Source organism: Equus caballus, chromosome 2, assembly GCF_041296265.1.
Source record: "Equus caballus isolate H_3958 breed thoroughbred chromosome 2, TB-T2T, whole genome shotgun sequence".
Taxonomy (NCBI): domain Eukaryota; kingdom Metazoa; phylum Chordata; class Mammalia; order Perissodactyla; family Equidae; genus Equus; species Equus caballus.
This window is the reverse complement of record NC_091685.1, coordinates 68769694-68797222: the sequence shown is the minus strand read 5'-3', so window position 1 is coordinate 68797222 and position 27529 is coordinate 68769694. Positions and strand designations below refer to the sequence as shown.

Genomic DNA, 27529 nt, shown 5'->3' with positions numbered 1-27529 from the left:
TCCAACATTTACTGGATATGTTAGAAACAGGCAAGTTACTTTAATCTCTCTCAGGTTCCTCAGTAGTAAAATGAGAATAATAGTCCCTACATTATAGAGTTTGTTGAGGATTAACTGTAAGGATTCATGTAAGGCACTTACGTCAATGTCTGGCATAAGGCAAGTAATCAAGAGAAGTTATTTGTCAGTACTGGCAGAGATGGTGATACCAGGAATGGTGGTACCAGGAATGGTGGTGGTGGTACCAGTAATAATTTGCACATCAAATTAATGGCTGACAGTAACTGTTGTTGTCGTTGTTGATGTTGTTTTAATAGTCTCTGGCCATCTCATAGTCAAATGAATGCAGAATTACCCAAAGATAATAATTCCAAGTATGCTATAGTTATTGATAATTAAGATTTAAAGCACCCCGTATCTAAAAGAGAAATTACATTTAATTCTCTTCCTTGCCAAAATGAAATGAGCAAATATTTTCTCTTAAAGAAAATTGTTTTTTCCTCCCCTAAAAGGTCCAATTTTCAAAAAAGAATGTTTCGGAATGAAGATGCCAAGTAAATCAACTAAATAAAACAAGGAAACAATACGAGAAAAGAAATTTCTTTCAATAGTGTCATACTTAATCATGACATTCTGAATGAGCAAATGGTGGGCAGTGCAGAGTTCAAGTTCATATCTAGCCTACATCTGGGTTACATTGAGCAGAGGGATGCAAGAGTCTCTCATTTTTCAAATACTCTTTCCTTTCTTCTCTCTCTTTCTCTCTCTCCCTCTCCAAACGAGTTATAAATTGCTCACGAATTTAAAAGCAGGCTTTGCCTCTTAGAGCTTAATTATTCTCTCTGGTTTTAGGAACTCTTTGAGCTGCCCTGCTTGGTTACAAAACGGTGGTGATACAACTGGAAAGCTTGGCTGTGACTGCTTGAGCTGCATGTTACGAAAACAATCTTGGTTAGTTTCTAAAGAAGATTGTATGGGTTGGAAGGGAGTTAATCTCAGATAAAGCGAGATCAAAGAGGGGAAAATAGAAAGAAAAATGCTTACCATTTGCAACTACCTGCAGCTGGTCTTAACTTCTTCCCTGCAACCAGAAGTAATCCCAGTACTTTGGGGGAATTTCCAGACAGTTCTCTCTCCTGAAACAATTATACACCATGATGGAAGAGCAGATAGTGCTAAAAATCTTTGTACTTTCTCCTCATGTGTAAAATAGGGGTGAAATACATAGTTTGTGTGAGATATAATAAGTTCTAAATACATTGAGAAAATTGTATTCACTCAGAGGCCCTATTGAGTACAAATCTCTTCCAATATCCACTCCAAAGCAGAGGAATTAGGTCCTGCCTTATGTGACCTTCTGGGCCCCTCCAGGCTCCGCAGCTTAGCTTCTCTTTTGTGGGTTTACAGAAAGCAAAAGCAACTGCCCCAATCACTATCAAATGAGCTTGGCTTTTTTCTATTATGAAAAAATATACATAACATAAAATTTACTTTTTTAACCATTTTTAAGTGTACAGTTCTGCAGCATTAAGTACCTTCACATTGTTGTGTAACTATCACCAGCATCCATCTGCAGAACTTTTTCATCAGCCCAAACTAAAACTCTGCACCCATAAGCAACTCCCCATTTCCCCCTCCCCCTAGCCCCTGATAACTTCTATTCTACTTTGTTTCTATGCGTTTGTTCCAGGTACCTCATATAAGTACAATCATACAATGTTTGTCCTTTTGAGGCTGGCTTATTTCATTTAGCATAATGTCTTCAAGGTTCATCCATGTTGTAGCATGGATCAGAATTTCATCCCTTTTTAAGGGGATATAAATATCCCATTGTTGGGGTTTGTCCCATGGCCGAGTGAGTAAGTTCACCGACTCCGCTTTGGTGGTCCAGGGCTTTGCCGGTTCAGATCGTGGGCGCAAAGATGGCACCGCTCATCAAGCCACACTGAGGTGGTTTCTCACATAGCAGAGCCAGAAGGACCTATAGCTAGAATATATAACTATGTACCGGGGGGCTTTGGGGAGAAGAAGAAGAAGAAAAGAGAAAAAAAAGAAGATTGGCAACAGATGTTAGCTCAGGTGCCAATCTTAAAAAAAAAATCCAATTGTACCTATATGACACATTTTGGTTATCCATTCATTCATTAATGTGTGGTAGGTTTGTTTCCATATTTTGGCTATTGTGAATAATGTTGCTATGAACACAGGTGTACAAATATCGGTTGAAGTCCTTGCTATAAATTATTTTTGTGTATATACCCAAAAGTGGAATTGCTAGATTATGTGCTAATTCTATATTTGATTTTGGGGGGAACTGCCATACTGTTTTCCATAATGACTGCACCATTTTATATTCCCGGCATCAATGCACAAGTGTTCCGATTTCTCCACATCCTCACCAAGACTTAGTTTTTTGGGTTTTTTTTTTTAACAATAATTCTAACGGATGTGAAGGGGTATCTCAATGTGGTTTTCATTTGCATTTCCCTAACAATTAGTGGTGGTGAGCATCATTCCATATGCTGGTAGCCCATTTGTGTATCTTCTTTGGAGAAACGTCTATCCAAGTCTTTGGCCCATTTTTGAACCATATTGTTTGCTTTCTTGTTGTTGAGTTTTAGGAGTTCTTTATATATTCTGGATATTAACCCCTTATGAGATATGTGGTTTGCAAGTGTTTTCTCCCATTATGTACCTTTTCACTCTGTTAATAGTTTTCTTTAACTATTACAAAAGAAAAACTCTTCTTTAACTAGCACAAAAGTTCTTAACTCTGATTAAGTCCAACTTATCTATTTTTTCTTTTGTTATCTGTGCTTTTGGTGTCATATCCAAGAATCGTTGCCAAATCCAATGCCATAAAGCTTTTCTCCTATGTTTTCTTCTAAGAACTGTACACTTGTAGCTCTTATATTTAGGTCTTTGATCCATTTTGAGTCAATTTTTGTACATAGTATAAGGTAAGGGTCTACCTTCATTCTTTTGCATGTAGATATCCAGTTTTCCCAAAATCATTTGTTGGAAAGATTCTTTTCTCCACTGAATGATCTTGCCATCTTTGTGGAAAATCATTTGACCATAGAAGGGAGAGTGTTTCTTGGCCTTTCGATTCTATTGCATTGCTCTATATGTCTGTTTTTATGCCAATACCAACTGTTTTGATTATTATAGCTTAATAGTAAGTTCTGAAATCAGGAAGTGTGGGTCCTCCAACTTTGTTCTTCTTTTTCAAGATTGCATTGAGTATTTGAGGTCTCTTGATAGTTCATATGAATTTTAAAACTGATTTTTTTATTTTTGTAAAAAATATCATTGAGACTTTGATAGAGATTGCATTGAATCTATAGATTGCTTTAGGTAATATTGATATCTTCACAGTATTGCCTTCCGATCCATGAATATGGGATGTCTTTTCATTTATTTATGTCTTCATTAATTTGTTTCAGCATGCATAATATTTTAGCCAAATACTTCCGTAGGATCATTGCTCTTCTGCCCAAGCAAGTCTAGTGACAGCCCAGCAGGCCCCTTCCCAGGCCCCTCAAGCCCTCTCTCTTCTGTCCCCATGGCCCCATCTCTATGGAGCATCTCACCCTAGAATGCAAGGAAGGACAGTAGAAGTTGGCACTCTGCCCCTGAATGATATTTGGCTCTATTGTCCTGGCCCCAGCCTCTTTGTTTCTTTGTACGAGTTCTTTTCATAGTTCCTCCAGAACTGAGACTGCTACCAAACTGGACCCTGACCTCTCAGTGAGTGGCCAGTCAGCATATGGTACAACTGAGAGTAAGCCAAGTGGAGGTGCTGAAGTTAGCGAGTGTGGGGCTTCCACTGATTCTTGAGGCCCTACTCTAAGAGTTGGAATCCAAGGTCCACCACTACCTTGTGTAGCACATCGAATGACGGCTGGCAAAAAGATCTGTCCACATCCTAATTCCCAGAGGCTGTGAATGTGACTTATTTGGAAAAAGGATCTTTGCAGATGGAATTAAGTTAAGGATCTCAAGATGAGGTCATCCTGAACTATCTAGGTGGGGCCTAAATCCAATGACGAGTGTCCTTATAAGACACATACAGAAGAGACACAAAGAGAAGATGAGAAGTTCATGTGAAGACAGAGGCAGAGACAGGCGTGAGTAACCACAAGCTGAGGAATGCCAGCATCCACCAGAAGCTGGAAGAAGCAAGAAATAAAATCTCCACTAGATCCTTTGGAGGGAGCACAGCCCAACCAACAGCTTGATTTTGGACTTCTGGCCTCTAAAATTGTGAGAGAATACATTTCAATTATTTTAAGCCACTAGGTTGTGATAATTTGTTACAACAGCTACAGGAAACCACTAAACCTTGGTTTCCTCATTGCAAAATAGGAATATAATAGTACCTACCTCATAGAGCTGTTTTGATGAGTAAATGAAGTAATCCATAGAAAGCACCTAGCATAGGGCCTAACACAGCGAACTCTCGCTAAAATGTTGGCTATTGTTATTTACTGCCATTGAAACTCTAAATTGCTTTACAAATTGTTGGAGGAGGCAACGCATTATCTAAATCATACAAGAGGCAGAGGTTCAGGAGAATAATTGTTTTTTCATGAGACATCTCTCAGCTGTTTTTTTAAAGCAAAAACTACAGCCATTTTCTTGTCTACCAACACTCATGGGTCCAGGGAAAGTATCACATCATGCATTTCAAAGAGCAAAAGAATGTCTCTACGTGTTGGGGGTGAGGGGGAGGAGAAAGCTATATATGTAATAAACACATGGAACAGCCTTTATGGGCCATTATATATAAAAAGCTGGAATATTTTGTATCTGTAGATATGTACATTACATATCTACAAAAAACGTTAAAAATCACTTACGTAAAATGATACTGACAGTCTTGAATGAAAAGGTTAAGGCTAAGCTCAAAATATAAACCAGGCAAGTACCACATTCACCTGGAGGGCCATCTATGGCTCAAAAAGTCATTGTTGGAGCTTTGCCCTTGACTTAATTCCAGCAATAAGAGGAGATAAGTCAAGGATTTGGGTAAGGGATTTGAGAGATGAATGCAAGCTAGACTTTGAGACCCTAGCAATCTCCTGAATAGGCTGGATATATGTGTAGTAACAGAAAGTGGATATTAAACGTATCAAGCCAAAAGGTCTAGCAACAAATTCCTTTTCAATCATTTGAAAAAATAAATGTTTGGTGAAGCTTGTCTGTAAAACCCTAAGATAAATTGCAAGCATAATAACAAATAGGTGTCATTGTGACCTCTCTCATTCATCAGCAGAGAAACTGACTAGGAAAATAGTTAATCTTTTTCTTTATTTAAAAAGCAATTATTAAGTACTATATGTTGTGGACTGAACGTATGTGTTGAAGCCCTAACCCTTGAACAATATAACTGTATTTAGACATAGGACCTTTAAGGAGGTAATTAAAGTTAAATAAGGTCATAAGTTTGAGGCCCTAATCCAATAGGACTGGTGTCCTTATAAGAAAAGGAAGAGATACCAGGCACATGCACACACAGAGAAAAGGTCATATGAGGAAGCAGCGACAAGCCTGCCATCTTCAAGCGAAGGAGAGAGGCCTCAGAAGAAACCAAACCTGCCACCACCTTTGATCTTAGACTTCCAGACTCCAGAACTGAGAAATAAATGTCTGTTGCTTAAGCCACCCAGTCTGTGATATTTGTTATGGTAGCCCCAGCTGACAAATACATTATACACCAAAAACTATGCTAGGTGCTGGAGTGACAGAAATGATTACAGCATAGCTTCTCCCCAAGAAAGACTCGCTGGCTTGAGGTAACGCTGTAGGACCCTGCCAGAAACAGAACCAGCCCTTCGCCTCCTAAAGCCACCTGGCACTAAGGTGGGCCTGCCAAACTTTCACTTGAACTTGCCTGGGCTGGCTGTTTAGGTTGTACCTGTAGCCAGACTTATTAAACTACAACTAGACTCATGGTGACTTTCTTTAAAACCTCTTTTGTTCTGCTTTGTTTTGTTTTTTTTTTGTTCTGTTCTGCTCTATTTTCAGGGAAAAATAACATCTCAGTCTCTCCCAGAGAAAGGATACCTCTTGACTTTTGACACCTACCCTTCAAAATATCAAAATCTCATCAAACCCCAACCAGCTCAGTCTCAGAACTAGCCAGCCATTGAGTCTGGCATGATTAACCACATTCACAGTTCAGAAATCTGAGAGGAGGGAGATTACGTAAAATGCTTAGATTAGAAGTAGGTGTGAGATCATCATTCAGAAAGCTGACTAAAGCATTCAAGCATTTTGAGATTATTACACTAACTTTTGCCTAAAATGGTGCCCCAAAGTGGACTTTCTGGTGTCACTGGTTTGGACGGAGTACATTTGCTTTTTTATAGGAAATGTTAATCAGTTTTTCCTATTAGTTTTGCATGAATTTCCCTTGCTCGGGACACAGTGATGGAATACTGGTCAGTGTGACTCCAAATTTTAAGGCTAAGCATTCAAAACTCACCATTTCTGTTCCTCATTTGTTTGATTTTGTGGGAGGAGGAAAGAAGGAGGGTGGAAATATTTTTACCGCTACTCAGTTTTGTCCTCGACAAAATGGAAATGATACGGCTTCATAATCTAAGGCCCACAGAGAAACATTTCAGGGAAGTAGTTACACCATGAAATATTTTATAAATATTACATTACAGTTTAGTATCCCAAATGCAATTTGACATTTCCACCTTTTTTCCCTTAAAGACCCAAGTCACCTCTTTTAATATGCTGCCTAAGTTTAACAGTAATGAAATTTACGGTAGAAAACTCAGACTCTGAATTATCTCACTTGTCAATAAGGATAATTTGCTGACCTTCCTTAAAGGGATGGCTATTAAACTCAAGGATGAGTTCAAGAGAATCTACTTCTCCAGAGAACTTTAAAAGCCCACAGATGATCATTGTCTCAGGGATTTTGCTGCAATCCTGTCCAGGGTCAAAGGGTCACCCTCTTCTCAGAATCTACCCTGTGATTTCAATTGCAGATCTTCATTAACTGACGGTCCTGAATTTTACACAAGAGCTTAACATCTCTATTTTAGACAAGCTTTGAAATCTGCCCGCATTTCAATGATCTGACCTGAATTCAAAGAATGAATTGCGTTATCTATACACTGTGTTATGTGAATAGTCTTTCAAGTACTAAAAAGTTGCTTTATGCTTTATTTTCAATGCCTGTGGCTATTGCCCTTGGCTTTCAGAATGATGTTGGAAGTGGCTTTCGTGATTATACTGGAACTGGAGCAAATCTTAGATTCATCAGCAATTCATGGATGAATCTAACCATTGGGAGAAATGTTTGTATTCATAAAATAGCACTCTAGGAAAAAAGTGATGGGAATAGTAAATGTCAAGACATTAGTTAAAAGATGAGGTGCTCGCCTAGCACAATGTGGCTCAGTCTGAGGAGATGGCTCCATGCCATTTTCTAAGTGATGCTGCAGGGGGTGTGGTGACTAACCATCTCTAGCTTGCAGTCCAGTCTGGGATTTCTTCCACAAGCTGCAGCTGAAATGGGGCCACGCTGTCCCCAATGCATGCAAGCCAGCTTCTCCTGTGATTTGCGTTGGCCTTCAAAGCAGGTTCAGAGCAAATTCCCTGCTTCCAAACCTCTTGACACAGGTGCAATTAGTGTTAATAGGAGCATGGGAAGTGCTCTTGCTGTTGATCCCTTCTCCCCACAGAATACCAGAAAACTCACTTAAACTGACTTACAATGCCTTTCCTGATTTTCTGCTATCCTTTGGACAAGTTTTCCTGTAGACATTCTTGAACTTTCACTGTAAAACTTTCCTTCAGACCTCATTCCCCTTCTCCTGTACACCTTTAATTTACTCACCTTTAATTTCCAGCAATTAGAGATTGGATGGATCTGTTCAAACAAAAATAGTGTGATGCTCAAATGTGGAATATAAACAAACACAGGGTTTTGTAAATTGCAGGGAGAAAAGAGGAGCACAGAGTTCATCTCCTAAGCTTCTCCTTACACTTTTTAAAAAATGTCTGCTTTCGTTTTTCTGACATGCGATACACTTTTGTCTCATAACGCAAGCGTATGTAACTCATGCCAAAACATGAATAATTGTCACCTAAGCTTTCAAAAACCTCTACTCAGCCAAGGCAGCTGTTGGTCACTCGCTTGCAGGCCATGGCTCTATTCCAACAGCGCACACATGAGAGGATATATGCAAACTATTTCCTTCCTTGATTTGATGAAATTACAACACGAAAACTTAAGAAAAAAATACAAACTAAAAAGACAATTTCATAGATACTAAGAGTTCAAATTTATATTCTTCTGTCTTCAAAAGATCAAAATTGGGCGAGCCTGGTGGTGCAGCAGTTAAGTTCATATGTTCTGCTTAGGCGCCCTGGGGTTCCCCAGTTCAGATCCAGGGTATGGACCTACCCATGGCTTGTGAAGCCATACTGTGACAGGCGTCCCATATATAAAAAGTAAAGGAAGATGGGCACGGATGTTAGCTCAGGGCCAATTGTTCCATATTCTCTGCTTTACAAAGGTTATACTGGGATGTTGGACACAAAAGGAGATATTTCTGGTCAACTATACAGGTGAGGATAAAGTCACCACTGTTCTACCATTTTCTGACTTTTCTTTCCAGGAAACGGAATTTTTTAAAAATCCAGATTCAAGGGGCCGGCCTAGTGGCGCAGCGGTCAAGTTCACGTGTTCCGCTTCATCAGCCCGGGGTTGGCCGGTTCAGATCCCAGGTGCAGACATGGCACCACTTGGCAAGCCATGCTGTAGGCATCCCACATATAAAGTAGAGGAAGATGGGCACGGATGTTAGCTCAGGGCCAGTCTTCCTCAGTAAAAAAGAGGAGGATTGGAGGCAGATGTTAGTTCAGGGTTAATCTTCCTCAAAAAAAAAAAAAAATCCAGATTCAAAATCTAGAGTTTTATGCAAAGGTCAGGAAATGATTCTACCTCTTAATTCTCCATGATGACTTCTGTCCCACCACAGCCTCCCCCAGAGTTCAGCCACCATGGGCTAGTCCTCTTCAGTCTTGGACTTGACTTGATTGTCACTTCTTTATCCCTTGGTTTGGCCCAGGACCTTACCAAAGCTCCCTGATCATTAAAGTGATTTGATTTCTAAGCCTGCTTCAGCCTCTTTATCTAGATCAGACTCTAGCCCAAAATTTTGGACCAGGAACACTTCCTTTCTAAACCCAAGGACTCATAGCCTTCTTTAATCTCCATATATTCCTTCAAGCTCAATAAAGCATTTGCCATAGATTTATCACCCAAAATTGCACCGTTCTGGTGAATTAATTATAACCATTACCATAAAGCGGTATATAAAGAACACAGGTCTAGGAATCAGACACATGGGTACCAGTCCTGCTGACCTTCTACCGGTCGTATAATCTTGGGAAAACCACTTACTTTTCCAAAGCCTCAGTTGCAAATGTGAATGAATACACAGCATGGTGGTGGTGAAGATTAAGAAATGAAATAATGGTTGTAAAAGTACCCAGTTTAGTATGAAGTAGATACTCTAATTTCTTTTCCTTCTATCAGAGAAGAGTTGCTAATCTTAACCCTGATAAGAAGTGGCTTATTTATACAAATCTTCCCCTGTATCTGTTTGTGAAAATCCAATTGGTTTTGGCAAATAATCCTTGACTGAAAAGTTCTATTGTGACACTGGATATCTTTCACAAATAATAGTGACAATCCTTAACTTCAAGTGGCAGGACATAGTTTTAGAATAAGACTATTTGGAGCAGAACACATATAAATCTGAGGGCCCTATGGTGATATTTCTGCCATGGGCTCATCTTTTTCTTACATAATGTAAGCCAGGTTTCTAAAATGAGTAGTTCTAGTAAGTCCCGGGGCAAGAAAGAGATGCCAAAGCAATTACATTTATGGTAAATTCAGAAGAGGAAAATATGCATAAGACAGGAAGAAAATCTCTGTGGGCATAATGTCAAGAAAGGCAGTAGTTGGTCTCTGCCAGCAGCCACTGGACGCCACTAGCATGGAGTAATTAGAGATGGAATGGATCTGTTCGAGCAAAAATAGTGTGATGCTCAAATGTGGAAGATAAACAAACACATAGATACAGAGAACAGATTGGTAGTTGCCAGAGGGGATGGGAGAGGGAGGAAAGAGGGAAAGGAGAACATGTGTACAGTGATGGGTGGAAACTAGACTTTTGATGGAGAACAAGATGAAGTCTATACAGAAGGCAAAATATAATGATGTACACCAGAGACTTAGACAGTGTTATAAACCAATGTTACCTCAATAAAAACAGAAAAAATAAAAATAAATGTTTTGAGAATGGTGTAATGGCCATGAGACAGAGCCTTCAACAGTGAAAGGTCCTGTAAGGATAATGAAAACATTTTTAGTGCTTTGTTTTTATATGCTGTTTTTAATTTCTAAAAGCACTTCACAATTCTTTTATCTGAGTCTCAAAGGAAGTAGGACAGGGCTTATATATAAATCTCCCCATCCCCCTAAATTGTTTCTTTTTAACTCTGTTTTCCCTTGTATCTATCTTTCCCATCATTGTCAAGCTTCTTGAAAGAGAAGCTTCCATTTGTTGACTCTAACTTTCACCTCCTAATTTTCCTCAGTCCACTTGGCAATTCGTCTTCTGCCTTCATCCACCACACCATAGAAATTGTCCTTGGAAAGGCCGCCAGTGACTTAACAGCCAAATCGAGCAGCCTCCTCCAGCCCTCCATTTACCTCACCAACCCATGGAATTTGACACTGCTGATCCCCTTGCCCACTTCTCGAAACCCTTCTCTCTCTCTTCTTTCTGGTTCTCCTCTTACTTTCCCTTTCTCTTTCCTAGCTACCCTTTCTTTACCCACTTCCCAAAGAAAGCATTCCCCAGAATTCCATTCTCAATCTTCTTATCATCTTGCTTCATATTCTTTTCTTGTGTGATATCACACACTTCTATGACTTCAATTATTACTCATATATGGTTGCATTAATCAGCGTCCAGTCAGGAGACAGAAAGCACACCAGTAATTTGAACAGGGAAATTTTAATATTAAAAAATTGTTAACTATTAAAGCAGGTAAAATGGACTCTAAAGAGTACAGAAGGAGCAACTTTGGAAAGCAATTACCACCTTTAGGGCTAAGGGAATTTGAACAAGGCAGGAACTTAGAAATTTAGAAGAACCCCCCCACCACTGCTGCCAAAGTTGAGACTCAGGCCTCATTTGATAGGATGTGCCTGCTATCAACATGCCACTTGGTGGTGGTGAAGAAACTTGCAGGAGGCAGAAGCAGCTGCTAATCTGAGGGCCACTCAGGTGAGGGCTACTTTCTTCCGCCCCACCCCACATGCCGATTTGTTGACTATCACAAGGAAAACCAGCACACACAAAAGAAAGACACTTCCTCTTGCTCTGCCCTTCAAGTGTCCATCCAGCACCCTCTGTTGGTAAAGCCTAAAATTGTAGCCACTGGCAAGGAAAATTGTCTACAGGGTCCTCCTTGAGTACCTCAAAGCAAGGCAAAAAGGGATAGATTTGGAGTGGAGAGGCAATATATTGATAACTGACACAGTAGATAATTCCAAAATCTGCATTTCTTACCCATACCTCTCTTCCAAACTACAGACTTCTGGATGTTTCTAAAGACACCTCAAACTCAGAAAGTCTTCTTTATCCACATGCAAACAGTTGCCAACACCTATAAATCCTATCTGAAAAAGGTGTCTGGAATATACCTCGTTTTTTGAATACACACATTCGTTGGATATATTCTATCACTACTACTACCATAGTTCAGATTTTCATTTTCAATTAGAACTAGTACACATGTTTACAATTGCATAACTCCCTATCCACCTTTCCCATTAACATCAGAATTTGCTGTCTAAAACAGGTTTTTCTTCTCAAAAACATCTAATAATTCCCTTTGCCAACAGAACAAGGTTTACATTCTTTATCTACATAATCAAGACCCTTCACAAAATGGCACCAGTCTACCTCTCCAGTCTCATTTTTCACTGCATCCCAATACTACTATTAGTAGTAGTAATAGTACTACTGGTAGTAATAGTACTACTAGTAGTAACGGTACTAGTAGTAGTACTAGTAGTAGTAGTAGTAGTAGTCATATTAGTAGTACTACTACCAGTACTACTGGTACTACTACCAGTATACTAGTACTATTAGGAAAAACCAATATTTGTTGAACACAATATGGGCCAGACACTAACATAAGCATTTATATGTATAATTTCATTCAATGTTCACATCAAATTTATGAGATAAATTTTATTATTACCTTCAATTTACAGAAGAGGAAACTGAGGTAAAAAAAGGTTAAGCAATTTGCCTTAAAGTCATACTGCCAGTAAATGGTGAAATCAAACTCTAAACCTGGGCAGTCTGATTCCAGAATCTATGCTCTTATATACATTATATTGCTTTCTAAAAATACATAAATGTAAGAATAAATTTAACCAATGAGGCAAAAGGCTTGTACACTGAAAATGACAAGATATTGTTGAAGGAAACTTTAAAAGATTTAAATAACTAGAAAGACATCCCATGTTCATGGACTAGAAGACAATATTGTTCATTCTACCCAAAAATACTATGTCAATACTACTCAAAGAAATCTACACTCAATGCAATCCCTATCAAAACTCCAGTGGTGGGTTTTTTGCAGCAGCAGCAGCAGCAGTAGAAAAATTCACTCTAAAATTCATATGGAATCTGAAGGAACTCCAAATAGTCAGAACAATCTTGAAAAGGAAGAACAAAGTTGGAAGACTCACACTTTCTGACTCAAAACTTAAAACAAAGCTACAGTAATCAAAAATGTGTGGTACTCATATGTTCCAATAATTCCACTTCTGAGTATATATCCAAAGGAAATGAAATTGCTACCTCAAAGAGATATCTACACCCACATGTTCGTTGCAGCATTAGTCACAATAGCCAAGACACGGAAACAACTTTAGCGTCCATGAATTTAAAAAATAGACCCCCACACAAGGAATATTATTCAACCATTAAAAAAGAAGGAAATCCTACCATTAGTGACAACATAGGTGGAATGTGAGGGCATTATGCTAAGTGAAAGATGTCAGACAGAGAAATACAAATACTGTATGCTGTCACTTATATGTGGAATCTGAAAAAGCTGAACTCTTAGAAACAAAGAATAGAATAGTGATTGCCAGGGGCTAGAGGGTAGGCAACATAGAGAGTGGTTGGTCAAAGGATTCAAACTTTAAGCAATAAGACAAATAAGTTCTAGAGATCTAATGGACAGTGTGGTGACTAAAATTAACAATACTGTGTTATATACTTGGAAATTGTTAAGAGAGTAGATCTTAAACGTTATCACCACCAAAAAATGGTAATTACGTGAGGGGATGGAGGTGTTAACTAACCTTATTGTGGTAATCATTTCACAATATATACATGTAACAAATCCTCATATTGTACAAATTAAATTTATACATGTTATACGTCAATAATATCTCAATAAAGCCAGGGTGGAAAGTGTGGTACTGGCATAAGAGTAGACATATATTCCAATAGAATAGAGTAGACAACCCAAAAATAAATGCTCACTTTTGTGGTCTATTATTTTTGAACAAGAATGCCAAGATCACTCAATGGGGAAAGAACGAATGGTTCAACAAATTGTGCTGGGAAGACTGCATATCCATGGCCAATGTGATGAGGATTATTTTAGGCTGGTTACTTTTAAAACTGCAGATGAGAAGGGGGATGGTTACTTTTAATAAAAGCAACTCTGAGGAACGGAGTTTGCTTGCCCTTTGTTGGGAAACATTTACATTTGTAAGGGAAACCTCCATCTGTAAAGATGTTTCCCTCTTTGCACCAGGAGGAAGTGGGGATGGCCTTATCTCTGGAAACTCTTAATGGGGAAGGCAAGAACTTAAGTTGTTTACTGTCTGGCAACGTCATATAACTGAACCCCCCCCCCCAACATCCTCCTTTGTCTTTAGCTGAAGATAATATTTAAGCAGTGACTTCTGCCATTTACTCAATCCAGTTTGATTCTTACCTAAAAGTTATAGGACCACCCAATAACCAGAACCCTACCGGCACTGATACCATTTTAGCAACTTTTTTACATATTCTTTCCTTTGTCTTGTAAAGAGATAATTCACATACCTATGCCTTAAATTTAGCCTTACTCTCCACCCATGTTTGCAGCAGCAGCTCCCCATGCAGCAGCAGCTCTGACTACCCATGGGTCCTGTCCCCATGCTATTCCACACTATTCTCTAAATAAAAGAGCACTACTGCCAGATATTGAGAGTCCAAGAAATCTTTCTTTCAACTCCTCGGCTTACCGACCCCACATCAAATGGGTTAAACCATGTCCCCCCAAAATTCACATGTTGAAGTCCTAATCCCCTGTACCTCAGAAGGAAACTTGTTTGCAAAGATAGTTGTTACAGGTGTAGTTAGTTAAGTTAAAGTGAGGTCATGCTGGAGAAGGGTAGGCCCCTACTCCTATATGACTGGTGTCCTCATAAAAAGAAAATTTGGACACAGACACACACACAGGGAGAATGCCCTGTGAACACGAAGGCAGAAATCAGGGTGATACATACATATAAGCCAAGGAATGCCAAAGATTGCCACAAATCACTAAAAGCTCAGAGAGAGGCACGGAACATATTCTCCCTCACAGCCCTCAAGAGGAACCAACGCTGCTGACACCTTGGTCTCAGAACTCTAGCCTCTAGAGCTGTGAGACAATAAGTTTCTGTGGTTTAAGCCACCTCATTTGTTATACTTTGTTATGGCAGCCCCAGCAAATGAATATATCCACATGCAAAAGAAAGAGTTTAGAACTTTACCTTATATCATATAAAAAGTTTAACTCAAAACAGATCAAAGACCTAAACACAAGGGTTAAAATTACAAAATTCTTAGAATAAAACATAGGGAGAAATCTTCTTGGCATTGGATTTGGCAATGGCTTCTAAAATATGACACCAAAAACAGGCAACAAAAGAAAAAATAGATAAATTGAACTTGATTAGAAATAAAAACTTCTGTGCATCAAAAGACACTATCAACACAGTGAAAAAGCAACCATAGGAGAAAATATTTGCAAACTATACATCCAATAAGGGATTAATATCCAGAATATATAAAGAATTCCTACAACTCAACAACAACAACAAAAGCAACCCAATTCAAAGATGGGAAAAGGATTTAAATAAACGTTTTCCCCAGAAGATGCACAGATGCCCAATAAGCACTTGAAAAGATCTTCAACAGCATTAGTCATTAGGGCAATGCAAATCAAATGAGATACCGCCATAATGAGGTAACATTTCCCACCCACAGAAAACAAGCGTTGGAAAGGATATGAACGTTGCTGGTGGGAGTGTAAAATGGTGCAGCCATTATATAAAACAGTATGATAATTCCTCAAAAAGTTAAACGTAGAATTACCATATGATCCAACAATTTCACTCTTAGGCTTATATGCAAAAGAATTGAAAACAAATAAGCAAACAGATATTTTTATGCCAATATTCACAGAAACATTATTCACAATAACCAAAAGGTGGAAACAACCCAAGTGTCCATATCAGTGGATGAATGGATAAACAAAATGTGATATATATATATATATATATATATATATATATATATATATATATATATATATATATATGTTTCGTTATATGACATATGTGATATATATATCATATATATAAATGTGATAAATCTCACATGGTACATACAGTGGAATATTATTCAGTTTTAAAAAGAACAAAGTTCTGATGCAAGATACAATATGGGTAAACCTTGAAAACATTATGCTAAGTGAAATAGATGTGACACAAAATGACAAATGTGATATGGGTCTGCTCATCTGAAGCATCTAAAATAGGCAAATTCATAGAGTCAGTAGAATAGAGGTGACCAGGGATAAGGGAAATGGGGAACTTATTGCTCTATGGTTACACATTTGCTATTTTGGGTGATGAATACATTTTGGAAATAGTGGTAATGATGGCAGAAAATTTGGAATGTATTTAATGCCATTGAATTGTACACTTAAAAATGGTTAAAATGGTAAATTTCATATTACAGATAGTTTACTATGATTTTTTAAAAAGTCCATGAGGAGATGCTGAAGGCCTGTGAGACTGGAAAGGAGAGGAAAGGAGTGGGACATTCAGGATGAAAGACTAGAATCAACAGAGATGGCTAATTGTGGGGCGCTGGGGGAGGCATATGGCTGTGTCTAGGGTGCCAGGCTGAGATCTTGGCTGGCTTATGCTCTGCTTATGACATTGTCAAGAATAACAGGTGATCCAGACTGAAGAATAGGTCTGGAGTAACAGACCATGGCTCATTCAGGGGTAGTTTCTCCGTATTTAAAGTGCCAACGGGACACCTCATAATATAACAGAAATGTAATTTGACTGTGACATCACCCCATTTACCATCATACTTGATTTAGCTGAAAAACTAAATAAGCAAACAAATAAATAAGTAGCAGCTAACATTTGCTGACCACTTACAGTGTTCCAGACACTGTGCTAAGCCCTTTGCATGTGTGAATTTAATCTTCACAACTACCCTCTGAGGCATGATTGTCCTCGTCTTACAAACCTTGTGCTGAGCTATACCAGATATTGTGCCCTTCCCCAAAAAAGGCCTCGCACTGTCAAATCTCCACATTTGTATTCATTTCTGTTCCCTGAGGCTACAGTGTCCTCTGTCACTCCACCCTCTAGATTCAATTCTACTCATCCTCCAGAGCCCCCTCAGTGTCATCAGTTCTACTACATGTTCCACGCTGTCTGGCTTGGAATTGGTCATTTCCTCTTAGTCCTCACTTAGCATTTAGTAATCTAACAGAATGCTGTCCAAGTGATGTCACCCCACTAAGATTGTAGAGGCCTTGAGAGCAGAAGCTGGTTTTTCTTCATCTTGGAATCTCCATTGGTACTTCTCAAAGCGCCTTTCATTCAGAAGTGCTCCTTAAATGTTGCCTTTTTATAAATGGATAAATTGGACTTTAAAAAAGAGTACATGGCTAAGATTATAGGGAAAGTATATTTGTGCCTGGTGAGCAGAACCCAGACCTGGTCTGTCTCCATTCAGTTCTCTCTCCATAGGACACTAACGTCTTTCTTTCTAGTTCTGCACGTAAATTTGCGTTCTGAAATCAACCACCGTCCATAAAAGAGGAGCATCTTGATTCCTTTTACCATACTAAGATTTCATAGCCAGAAATATTAGGACTCTCAAGCCTTTCTTTCACACATGTGTTTGCTAATGTCCTCACTAGTCAAAAGCTGCCCAAAGGAGGGGACTGATTCTTTTTTATCTTTCGCTGTATACTCAACATCTAGCATAGTGCCTGGGGTATAGCAGGTACTTAATAAATACTTGTTGAATGAATCATGAACCCACTACTTCTTACCTAAAAGACCCCAAGGCTATCAGAGGGGAATTAGCAAACCATGCTGCCTCATTTGTTAAGCTGAGGCTAGTCTCTCTTTAATAACCAATTGAATTACCTATCCCTCAGCTACTAGCCACCTTGACGTGCATATCACATTTCCTTTCTCTTGTACCTCTTTTATAAAACCTCCTGTATTGGGGAGGAAAAAAACAATGGTCAAGCTGAGCCTGACTTCCCTTGCATCTCTAAGAAATCCTTTACTCTCTGCCAGACCTTTTCCTAATCCTGGCCCAAAGGGAGACGATCTCTGTAATCCTGTCAAACATAATGATTCCCTTTCCCTCTCTTTTCTCCTGCTTCCCACCCATTGCTAGTCAAGCTCCACCTTACTGTCTAATCCTGTTTCGAGTCTCTGAGGATTTCTTGACACAGTTTTAATGATACCAAGCCCTGAAGCTGGACATCAAAGGAATAAAGCATAGTAATTATCTATTCTGTCACAGACGTGTTCAGTAGTCTGTGTCCTAGATTTGGGGAGTGTACATACATGAGAACTGCTTTATCTTCAGCCACAGTTACAGAGCCCATGTTGGAAAAATATAAATCATTTGTAAATTTTCTTATCTACTTAAAAAAAACCTTTATTCAAATGAATAAACAAGTATTAGAATCAGTTCTATTGGAATTGTAGTCACCTGCTTATTACGTTGGAGTCGTGTTTGTGAGCGAGAGGAGAGGATATGAATATGTGCTGAAGAGATGGGAATAAGTAAAGAAGGGAGAGAGAAGGGAGTGAGAAGGGCCGGCTGTTAATCTTGTGTCCGGGAGCCTACCTTCTCCTACGGTAAACTCAGCATTTCCTTCTGGCGCAACTATTGGCTGGAATTTACACAGATGTAGACAATTATGCCTTTGAAACTTGAAATTGGCTTCCAAAACAGTTGATCCCATTGTCTACACAGATGCCATTTGAGTGAGAATTTAGAAAATTCAAGAGTTTAGAAAATGCTCTCTTCCATTCCCCGCCAGGCCCTTTTGAGCTCCTAGCTTTTAGAAACAGAATGCGGCTCTCTCACAGCCCTTGGTGTGTCTCCACAGGCCATTTGGCAGATTTGCCACTCGGTGTCCCTGGCCCATGTATGTTCTTTTCTTTCCCGCGTCCTCCTTTTCCAAGAGCAGAGCCCCTCCAGTAACTGAGGGCCATGCTAGCTGAGAGAGGAGGGCAAGCTCTTCCCCCGGTGGCCAAGCGGCCATCAACATGGAAGCAGCTGCCATTTTCCTAACTATGGTCCAGGGTTCCTAGACTCAAGTAGAGGGAACAATGTGCCCTGAAGATGACTTTGGCATAAACGGATGCCGATACTCTAAGAAGAGTGTGTCTGTGAGTTCAATGGCCCAAGAATGAAAAGAGAGCCCCGCTCAGAGTCGTGACACACAGCTCGCAGGTTATAGACAGCTTTACAAAACCCACACGCTGGACTCAGATAAGGAAATCAAATAGGAGCTTTACAGAGGGTGCCAAGCTCAAGACAGCGATAGCAAAATCAAACTTTTGACATTCTGGGTGTTTCTATTTCACCAAAGAAACTCCATCACACACCGAGGAATTGATCTTACAAAATGTCTGTTTTGAGATTGGCTCCTCAAATTCCATAGTCAAGTTCCTCCCTAGTCCTTGTTTCAGGAAGGTGGAGAGAAGGTGAAAAAGGGGGAGTGAATCAGGCACACTCTGACACCAGCCAAGTTCATCCCGTCTTTCAGGATCTCCCATGCTGCTAAGAGGAGGGATGCAATTAGTTTGCAAGAGGTGGGTGGCAAGCATTTTCCCTAATTCAGGATTCAAATGTGGAGTCAATGGGTTCCAGGAAAATGAATATGAAAGTGCTGATATGTATCCACTTATGGTTTGGTTGTTCATTTGTTTTTGCAAAAGTGTCTGTAGCTTTCCTTGGATTCTCAGAGAGGTCTGTAGGCCAAATTAGGTTAAGAACTATTGCACTGTATCCTATATTATTTCACATTCCCCCGTCCTCAGGGACAGAGACCCTGAAAGTAGAGGTGCAATATGGAAGATGAACCCCAGCTGTTGCCAAATTCCCTGAATCGAGAAACTGGTATCCACCACGTTGATTCCCTCCTGAATGACGTTTGACCAAGCTCTACCCCAAAGAAATTGAAATACGAAATAGCTGTCTCCACCACCATCTCATCCCAGCATCACTTATTCCTTTCTTGATGCCCAGTATGTTGCATAACCACCTGCTCTCTGCCTCCTTACTCCGTCCTGATAGGAATAGGCCCAGTGTGGGCATCCTTCTGGAGAGAGACTAGAGAGGCTCCGTACGGCACCCACTCATCCTGAACTTTGACTGAAATTGTCACTTGAGTACATTCTGTTCTTGTCTCCTTTCTGAACAGTATCTAAAGGGATTATTATAATCCAGGACTATATAAAGGCATAAAAAGGATTGAGATAATTGAGCTTATCTAAGCATACCCACCCAAGGAACAAACCATAAACAATACTGACTCTGTTCCAGGATGTGGGATTTTTTTTATTTTATTGAGGTCATATTGGTTGTGACTGTGTAATTTCAGGTGTACATTATTATGTATCAGTTTCTGTATAGACTGCATCGTGCTCACCACCAACAGTCTAGTTTTTACCCATCACCACGCATATGTGCCCCTTTCCTCTTTTCGTCCGCCCCCAGACCTCCTTCTTCTCTGGTAACCATTAATCCGTTCTCTTTACAGGATGTGGTTTTGATGCTAACAGGAGAATTGGTGAAATCTTCAGGCAGGAAGATTTGACGGAGGGACGTGTCTATGTCCGGACTCTTTCTGTTGCTGTTTCTGCTGTTGATACTTTTCATAGTCCACCCTTTTCCCACCCCTCACTGCTCCGTTCCTTTTATCAGTGTTAATGTGGTTGTAAAGAATTATCAGTCATTCTTTCCTCACTCTGCAGCTTTTCAAAGTTCAGACTTTACGTGAAGAACCTTCGTCCAGGATAGTATTACCCCAATGGTACTGGCTTTCTTATCTTGCTAATCCTCTGGGATGACATTTAATTTATCATCCAGCAGAAATGCTAAACCAGGACAACAGATGTAGACCAAGACGATGCCAGGCAAACTGGAACATAAAGTCACCATATCCTGCACAGAACCATGCACTGCTCAGTGATTCCCTCTCTTCCATCACACGCTTTACCTGTATCACCTGCCTTACAGTGGACCTCACTCCCAGCTAAGGTGGAAATGCTGGAAGATACTTTGAAGAAGAAGATAGCAACTTCTAAGTTAAGAACTACCTGAAAAAGAAAGATCTCCCATTTTACAGAAGTCACTAACTCTGTGCTGCTCCTCATGTTGCATTGTCACCCACTCCTTTGTTTCAGCCAGCTGCAGCTTTGCTGTTCAACCTTCTCACGTTCTTTCACATGTAGACTAAACCATGTTATATTTGATCCCTTGATTTTTCTTCCTAAATTGCACATAAATTTAAGTCATCCTTCAATAATCATGTAACCAAAAAAACAACTACTGAATCTATACCAGGATTGTCAGGAGCTAGGGGTACAATAAAAAGCAGCCCCGTGCTCATTCTTTCTTCCTTCCACAGATTCGAAACGTGGCAGCAAACCTCTGTGTGGACAGCAAGCATGGAGCCACAGGAACCGAACTGAGGCTGGACATCTGTGTCAAGGATGGTTCTGAAAGGACATGGTCTCATGAACAGGTATGTCAGCTCCCAGAAGTCACGGGACTCTGGGGGGCTGAGGCAGGCATGGAGGGGTCCAGTGGGCACAGATCTCTCGATGGGACACATGGGACCTGGGGTGAGGTCCTGGTTCCGCCACTAAGTAGCTCTGTAGTTAAGCGAATCCCTCAACTTCTTTGTTTCCTTCTCTTCTCAGACCAGTTATGATCATCAATTGAGATAACGTATAAAAATGTGCTTTAAGTAACAGAAAGGATGGTAGAAATGTCGCTTGTGACCCTAGTCTTGTATTTCCTTTCCCAGAATGATAGTTTTCAAACCATGGAAAGCCTACAGAGTGCTATGTAACACTTCCAACTAAATTACATGGTTTTAGTGAAAGACTTTTTGTGATCTGTAAGTTTTGGGAGACTTTATCTAATCTTATTTTTCCCCTCTGGCTGTATATTGAAAAGAATACTGTGCCTACCCCTCTTGTTGTTGTAGTGGTTTGTAATCTTACATACGAAGGATAACTTTGAGGTAATGACACTCCAACATGGACTTCATGGTATACTTTAAGACTATTTATTGCTTTTGATTGAAAAACATTTTGGGGGTCAGCCTGGTGGCATAGTGGCTAAGGTTCGTGCACTCCGCTTTGACACCCCCGAGTTAATGGGTTTGGATCCCGGGCACAGACCACATACTGTTCATCAGGCCACGCTGTGGTGCCGTCCCACATACAAAATAGAGGAAGACTGGCACAGATGTTAGCTCAACCAACAATCTTCCTCAAGCAAAAAGAGGAAGATTGGCAACAGATGTTAGCTCAGGGCCAATCTTCCTCACCAAAAAAAAATAAGAAAAACATTTCACTGCAACTCAGCTTATTAAGTGAGATGTGATTCCGGACCTGCTTTGAAACTTGACAGTCCTTGTAAGGGGCTGTCCTTACATTGTGTCATCTATAAAAGAGAAGAGATAGTGGGTAAAATTGTGTCTGCTCCTTTTTAGTGTCTTAATTTTAAATTATGAAATATTTCAAGTTGGAAACTATTAAAAAATATTAAAGCATACCTTGGTGTACTCATCACACAGACTTAACAACTATCTACAGCTACTGCCATATTTTTTTAAAGAATAAAATTTACAGATACCGTTAAAGCCCCTTGCCCCCATCCTATTCACCTCTCTCCCTCTGCAGAAGGATGTAACCCAAGCTCAGGATAGTATGTCCTGCCTGTGCTTTCTGCCTCCCAGAACTGTCCATAATGCCTCTCTCAAGAAAACCAAAAAAATTAGACATCAGTTCCCAGTAAGGCATAATTCTCTCCTATAGCGCCACTCCTCAAGTGTGTTAAACCAGTAAAGTTTATTAAACTTGTATAGTATACTAGTAAAGACGCACTGTGCCCAGCCTAGGATCTTAATGAGTTGCTCAGGTGTGCTGAGATTCAGCATGTTGGCACCGCCCTCTGCCGATCCCACCTTCCTTCCTGCCCGCCTCTCGCCTGCCTTACAGGGCAGGGCAGCGTCATTCAGGAAAGCAGCAGTAGACCAAGTCCACAGCACAGTCCAGAACTAATTCAGTCCGTCAGTGAACCAGCACTGCCCCTCCCCTAGCAGGTAACCTGGTGCTTGTACTCTTACCCCACAGGCTCACTGTGTTCTAGGAGGATCTTGGGCCTTGCAGTCAGGCCAACCTAGATTTCAGCCAGTTTAACCTGGGTGTCCTTGTGAAATTATTTAATCATTCTAGGCCGTAGTTCCTCCATCTTTAAATAGGAGCAATAAAATCCACCTCACAAACAGGGTTATTAAGAGAATAAATAATGTCTCTAATATAACAGCACCTTGCACATAGAGTAGGTGCAGAGTAAGTGTTTTTTCCTTTCCGCCTTCTCACAATTCCTCTCGCCAGATGGCTTTATACTAACACCAAATTAGAAGTCTCTCTCAGGTTCGAGGCGGCTGCCAAATTCCAATATTGTTCACTCCGATAAATCCTGCAGTATGTGGACACCTATCAGATGGGTTTTAATGCAGGAGCCTCAGCTCCAGGATTTACTGATGAGAACGGAATATCAGCAAAAGCGGACCGGCCTCCTGCTTCCTCTATGTGTTTCTATAAACCCCACAGGGATGTTACCAGGGATGTGAGGAACAGTGTTGGCCTGTTACCTCCAAGAAGTGATTCTGACTTCAGCCTGGGAGGAAGAGAGATGTCTTCAGAGGCCTATCAGTAAGACTGGCATCTAGACTGAAAAAGGATATTTTAAAAAAGAAAAAAGAAAAAGGAGCATGCCATGAGGAAAATCTCTGTCTGTTGGGCTAAATTTCTCTCTACCACCTCTATTTAATCAGGAAACACACCTAGCCAGCTGGTTCATATGAAGTATACATACCTGAATGCCTGCATCAGATTGAATATTCCTATCCCCTGGAATGTTCTAGAATGAAATATGCTCTGGACTACAAATTTTATTTGACAGCTGAAAATAAACATAAATAAAACCAACTATATTGCATACACTTTAAAAATTGTTCATTTGTTCCCCCTCAGGCTAAACTGCAAAAATCTATGGCATGTAATTCAAGAAACAGCCACCAGAGAGCAGCACTAGACAAGCCGACAACCGTAGAAGAGGAACAAGACCATTTAGTTAACACATCTCTTTAAAAAGATTTCCAGTCTCTAGAGACTCTGAAAGCAGAGCCACAGGGAGATTAAACAAGGTTGACAGGAGGGGAAAAACGAATCATATTTGAAATATGTATCATCATATATTGACTTGAAGGTGAAAACATTACAAGCTGCTTTGTTTTCCGGTAATTAACTGTAAGCTTTATTCAAGATATTACTCAATGACTAATAAGAACTAGGATTCATTCTTCTACATTTAGATTAAAATTCTTAGGTTAGAAAAGAAGCCTATCAGAACAGGAAAATTATAGATTTTTTTCAAAAGCATTCAAATAACACAAAAGGGGCACTTATTAGAATTGAAAGGATTCTTTTTAAAAAAAAAAAAAGGGGGGCAAAAATAAAACGCAAATGAATAGACAAAATAGTTACATGGAAAATAAAGGAGTCTATTGAAGCACCTTCGTACGAAAATGTCTTTTGTTGCAGAACACCAGTGATGGCGAAATTCGCTTCTATGAAGAAAGCAAATGTGTGGTTCTTTTTTCCAGGGCCATCTATTTAGCTGTTTGATGTCACTGTAGCATTGTGTGCTGGCTTTCAGTTTCCTTTAGGGACCAAAAAAGAAGAAAATCCTGAATAATAAGGTTATTAAGGAGTGCCATTATGAATCCAAGGCAGACGAGAAGGCAGAAGGAAGAGCCTTCGGTGCCCATGGCCGAGTTTGGGCAGGCGGCAGGCTGTGATCTCATGCCGGGGAGGTAGCACTGCCGCAGAGCAGGCCCTCATCCTGCTGAGGAAGCCGACCAATGCTCCCTTTCCAGGACCTGGAGAGCGGATGTGCAAAGAGAGGCAGAAGCAAGTCAACGCACGTGGTAAAGGACAGCTTCTGGAATACATAGTCTCACTCTCGGGACAGAGCATCCTGATGGCTACAATCCGCAAGGAGGAGCACCCAGCATCTCAGATTCCTGCCAACCACATATCAAGGAAATACAACGTAACTACCCACGGAGAGAAAAGTATTTCCAATCTTGGCAAGTCAGGTAGCAAGATTAAGATAGTAACTATATCTGCAGTACCAAGTCTAGTGAACTATTCATATGATACAATTCAGACCCAGGCAACATCACACATACCACATTAATATTAAAGCAAAGAATTATGAGTTAAGTATCATTCTGAATCTATATCTAAAAGTATCACTTAAAGAGGAAAGTAGAAAAATTAACATCAATGTAAAATTGAAGGCTTTGAGGTTGAAAAAAAAATCAGGAGTTATTGTGTGGAAAACCTAAATGAAATCTAAATACTTCTGTCAGTAAGGAACAGCCCAAGGGTAGGAGACAAACTATGAATGTCACAATAACATCACCCAGTGCAAACACTGAAAATACTTTTGTAACGTCTGCTGCTTTCTGCTGTGACAAGATTGCGCACAGGAAAATGTGCCTAATGGGTGAAAAGTTTGATATCTGATTGGTTTGCCATGGCCATTAGGATAAGATAAATGGCATAGAAAGCATTTCAAAGACGTAAGAGAGAAAAATTTTAGCTAACGATAGGTGCAGAAGAATAAAGCAGCTGATATAATCTGAAGATGTGTCACCTGGGATGCGGGAAAGCAATCACCAGGTACTAACAGTAATGACGATGACGGCGCATAAAACATTGTGAAGACAACAGGCTAACAATCAGCCTACAGATCTAAAAATAATTATTGTCCTATATTAACATACATAGAAACAAAAGAATAAAAGTCACCTAAAGATGCCCTGAGATATAATTGCGACAATAGAAGAATAAATCTGCCAAGAGAAGAATGTGCTTATGTTTGCTTTAACACAGGTATTCTTTTGCACTTAACTGAGCCATTTAATAAAAAGTAAGAAAAGTGAAAAGAAAGTAAAGGGGCCAGCCCAGTGGCATAGCAGTTAAGTTGGCACATTCCACTTCGCCGGCCAGGGTTCGCCAGTTCGGATCTGCGGCACGGACCTACGCACCGTTTATCAAACGATGTTGTGGCAGGTGTCCCACATATAAAGTAGAGGAAGATGGGCACAGAAGGTAGCTCAGAGCCACTCTTCCTCAGCAAAAAGAGGAGGATTGGCAGTGGATGTTAGCTCAGGGCTAATTGTCCGGAAAAAAAAAAAGTAAGAAAGTAAAAATTAAGAAAAGACTGTCTATTAAAAGAATAAACAAGCCTGAAAATTGAGCATGACGGTAGCAAACCATTTATCTTCTGCAGCCTACTTTTCCCCAAACTAATAATGAGGGATTATGCTGGGTAATGATTACAGTCCCTTTCAGTTTGGTCTCCCACATGTCTAAAAAGCAAAAAGAGAAAGAGAGACAGAGAGGGAAATCAATAAACCAATCAAGACCAGAGGTTCCTACATTGGTTGGACCACTTATAATGTCAAGAAAATGTGATATTTATGGGGGCTGGCCCCGTGGCCGAGTGGTTAAGTTCGCGCGCTCCGCTGCAGGCGGCCCAGTGTTTCGTCGGTTCGAATCCTGGGTGCGGACATGGCACTGCTCGTCAGACCACGCTGAGGCAGCGTCCCACATACCACAACTAGAGGAACCCACAACGAAGAATACACAACTATGTACCGGGGGGCTTTGGGGAGAAAAAGGAAAAAATAAAATCTTTAAAAAAAAAAAAAAAAGAAAATGTGATATTTAAATGAAATAAAGATTTAATCAATGTCAATGACAGATTTATAGGCCAGGAAATTTCTATTTCAAGAATAGGTAACTGAGCCTGGAACCATTGAAGTTGAAAGTTCAAATGAGGATAATTATTGCTGATATTGTAATTAGACACAAATAGTACAAATTCATTTGAGGGACTAAAAAGACTAATTCATCTTGACAGTTATCCCAATACACTTTCCATTAGTATGATCAGCGCAAGTTTTCATTTATTCAATAGAAATTTTATTGGACATTAATTATGTGTCATGAGTTGTTCTGAGTGCTGGAAACACAAAGATGAAAACATAATTCCTACCATTAAGGATCTGACTGTCTACTGAGAGATACAGAAACATAAACGGACAGTCAGGATGAAATAAAGTCAGGGGTGGGAAGGAGTAACGAGTTGAAAGAGGACGGCTTCTTGGATGAGTGGACGCCTGAACTGAATCTTAAAGGACTGAGGAGCATTAACTAGGTTGGCTGGTGAATGTTGGGCTTCCAGCCAGAGGGACTCTCATGAACAAAGTCACAGAAGGAAAATACAGCCTGATTAGTGCAAGGGACTACAAATGTGTTTTTTTAAATGGAGGTATAATTGACATACAACATTATGTTAGTTTCAGGTGTACAACCTAATAATTCATCATTTATATGTATTGTGAACTGATCACTACCATAAGTCTAGTTAACATTTGTCACCATACACAGTTACAGAATTTTTTTTCTTGTGGTGAGAACTTTTAAGTTTACTCTCTTAGCAACTTACAAGTGTTTTATTGTTGCTGGAACATAAACAAGAGGGAAAGGGATGCAGCTGGAAAAAGTTGGCAAACGCCAATGTGGAAAGTGCTTCATATGTTAAAGAGCTTGAACTTCATTCTCTAAGGGTCATGTGAAAATATTGTGAGATTTCAGCTTGAGAGATAACATGGTCAAATAGGCATTTCAAACAGATATGAAGGAACCAAAAAAGGAAGGTAGGAAAGAAATCAATTAGGAGGTCATTTCAGTAGTCCAGAC

The 27529-nt window shown here is 39.9% G+C and overlaps 1 protein-coding gene across 1 annotated transcript in view; it reads left to right on the top strand.

The window, feature by feature from the left end:
- Nucleotides 1–27529, top strand: part of GALNTL6 (polypeptide N-acetylgalactosaminyltransferase like 6) — a 1097978-nt gene that overhangs the window by 1051964 nt on the left and 18485 nt on the right. Inside the window, exon 11 of the mRNA XM_070257090.1 lies at nucleotides 21082–21198. Within this exon, the coding sequence (XP_070113191.1) occupies nucleotides 21082–21198 (117 nt within the window). The remainder of the gene's footprint in view (nucleotides 1–21081; nucleotides 21199–27529) is intronic.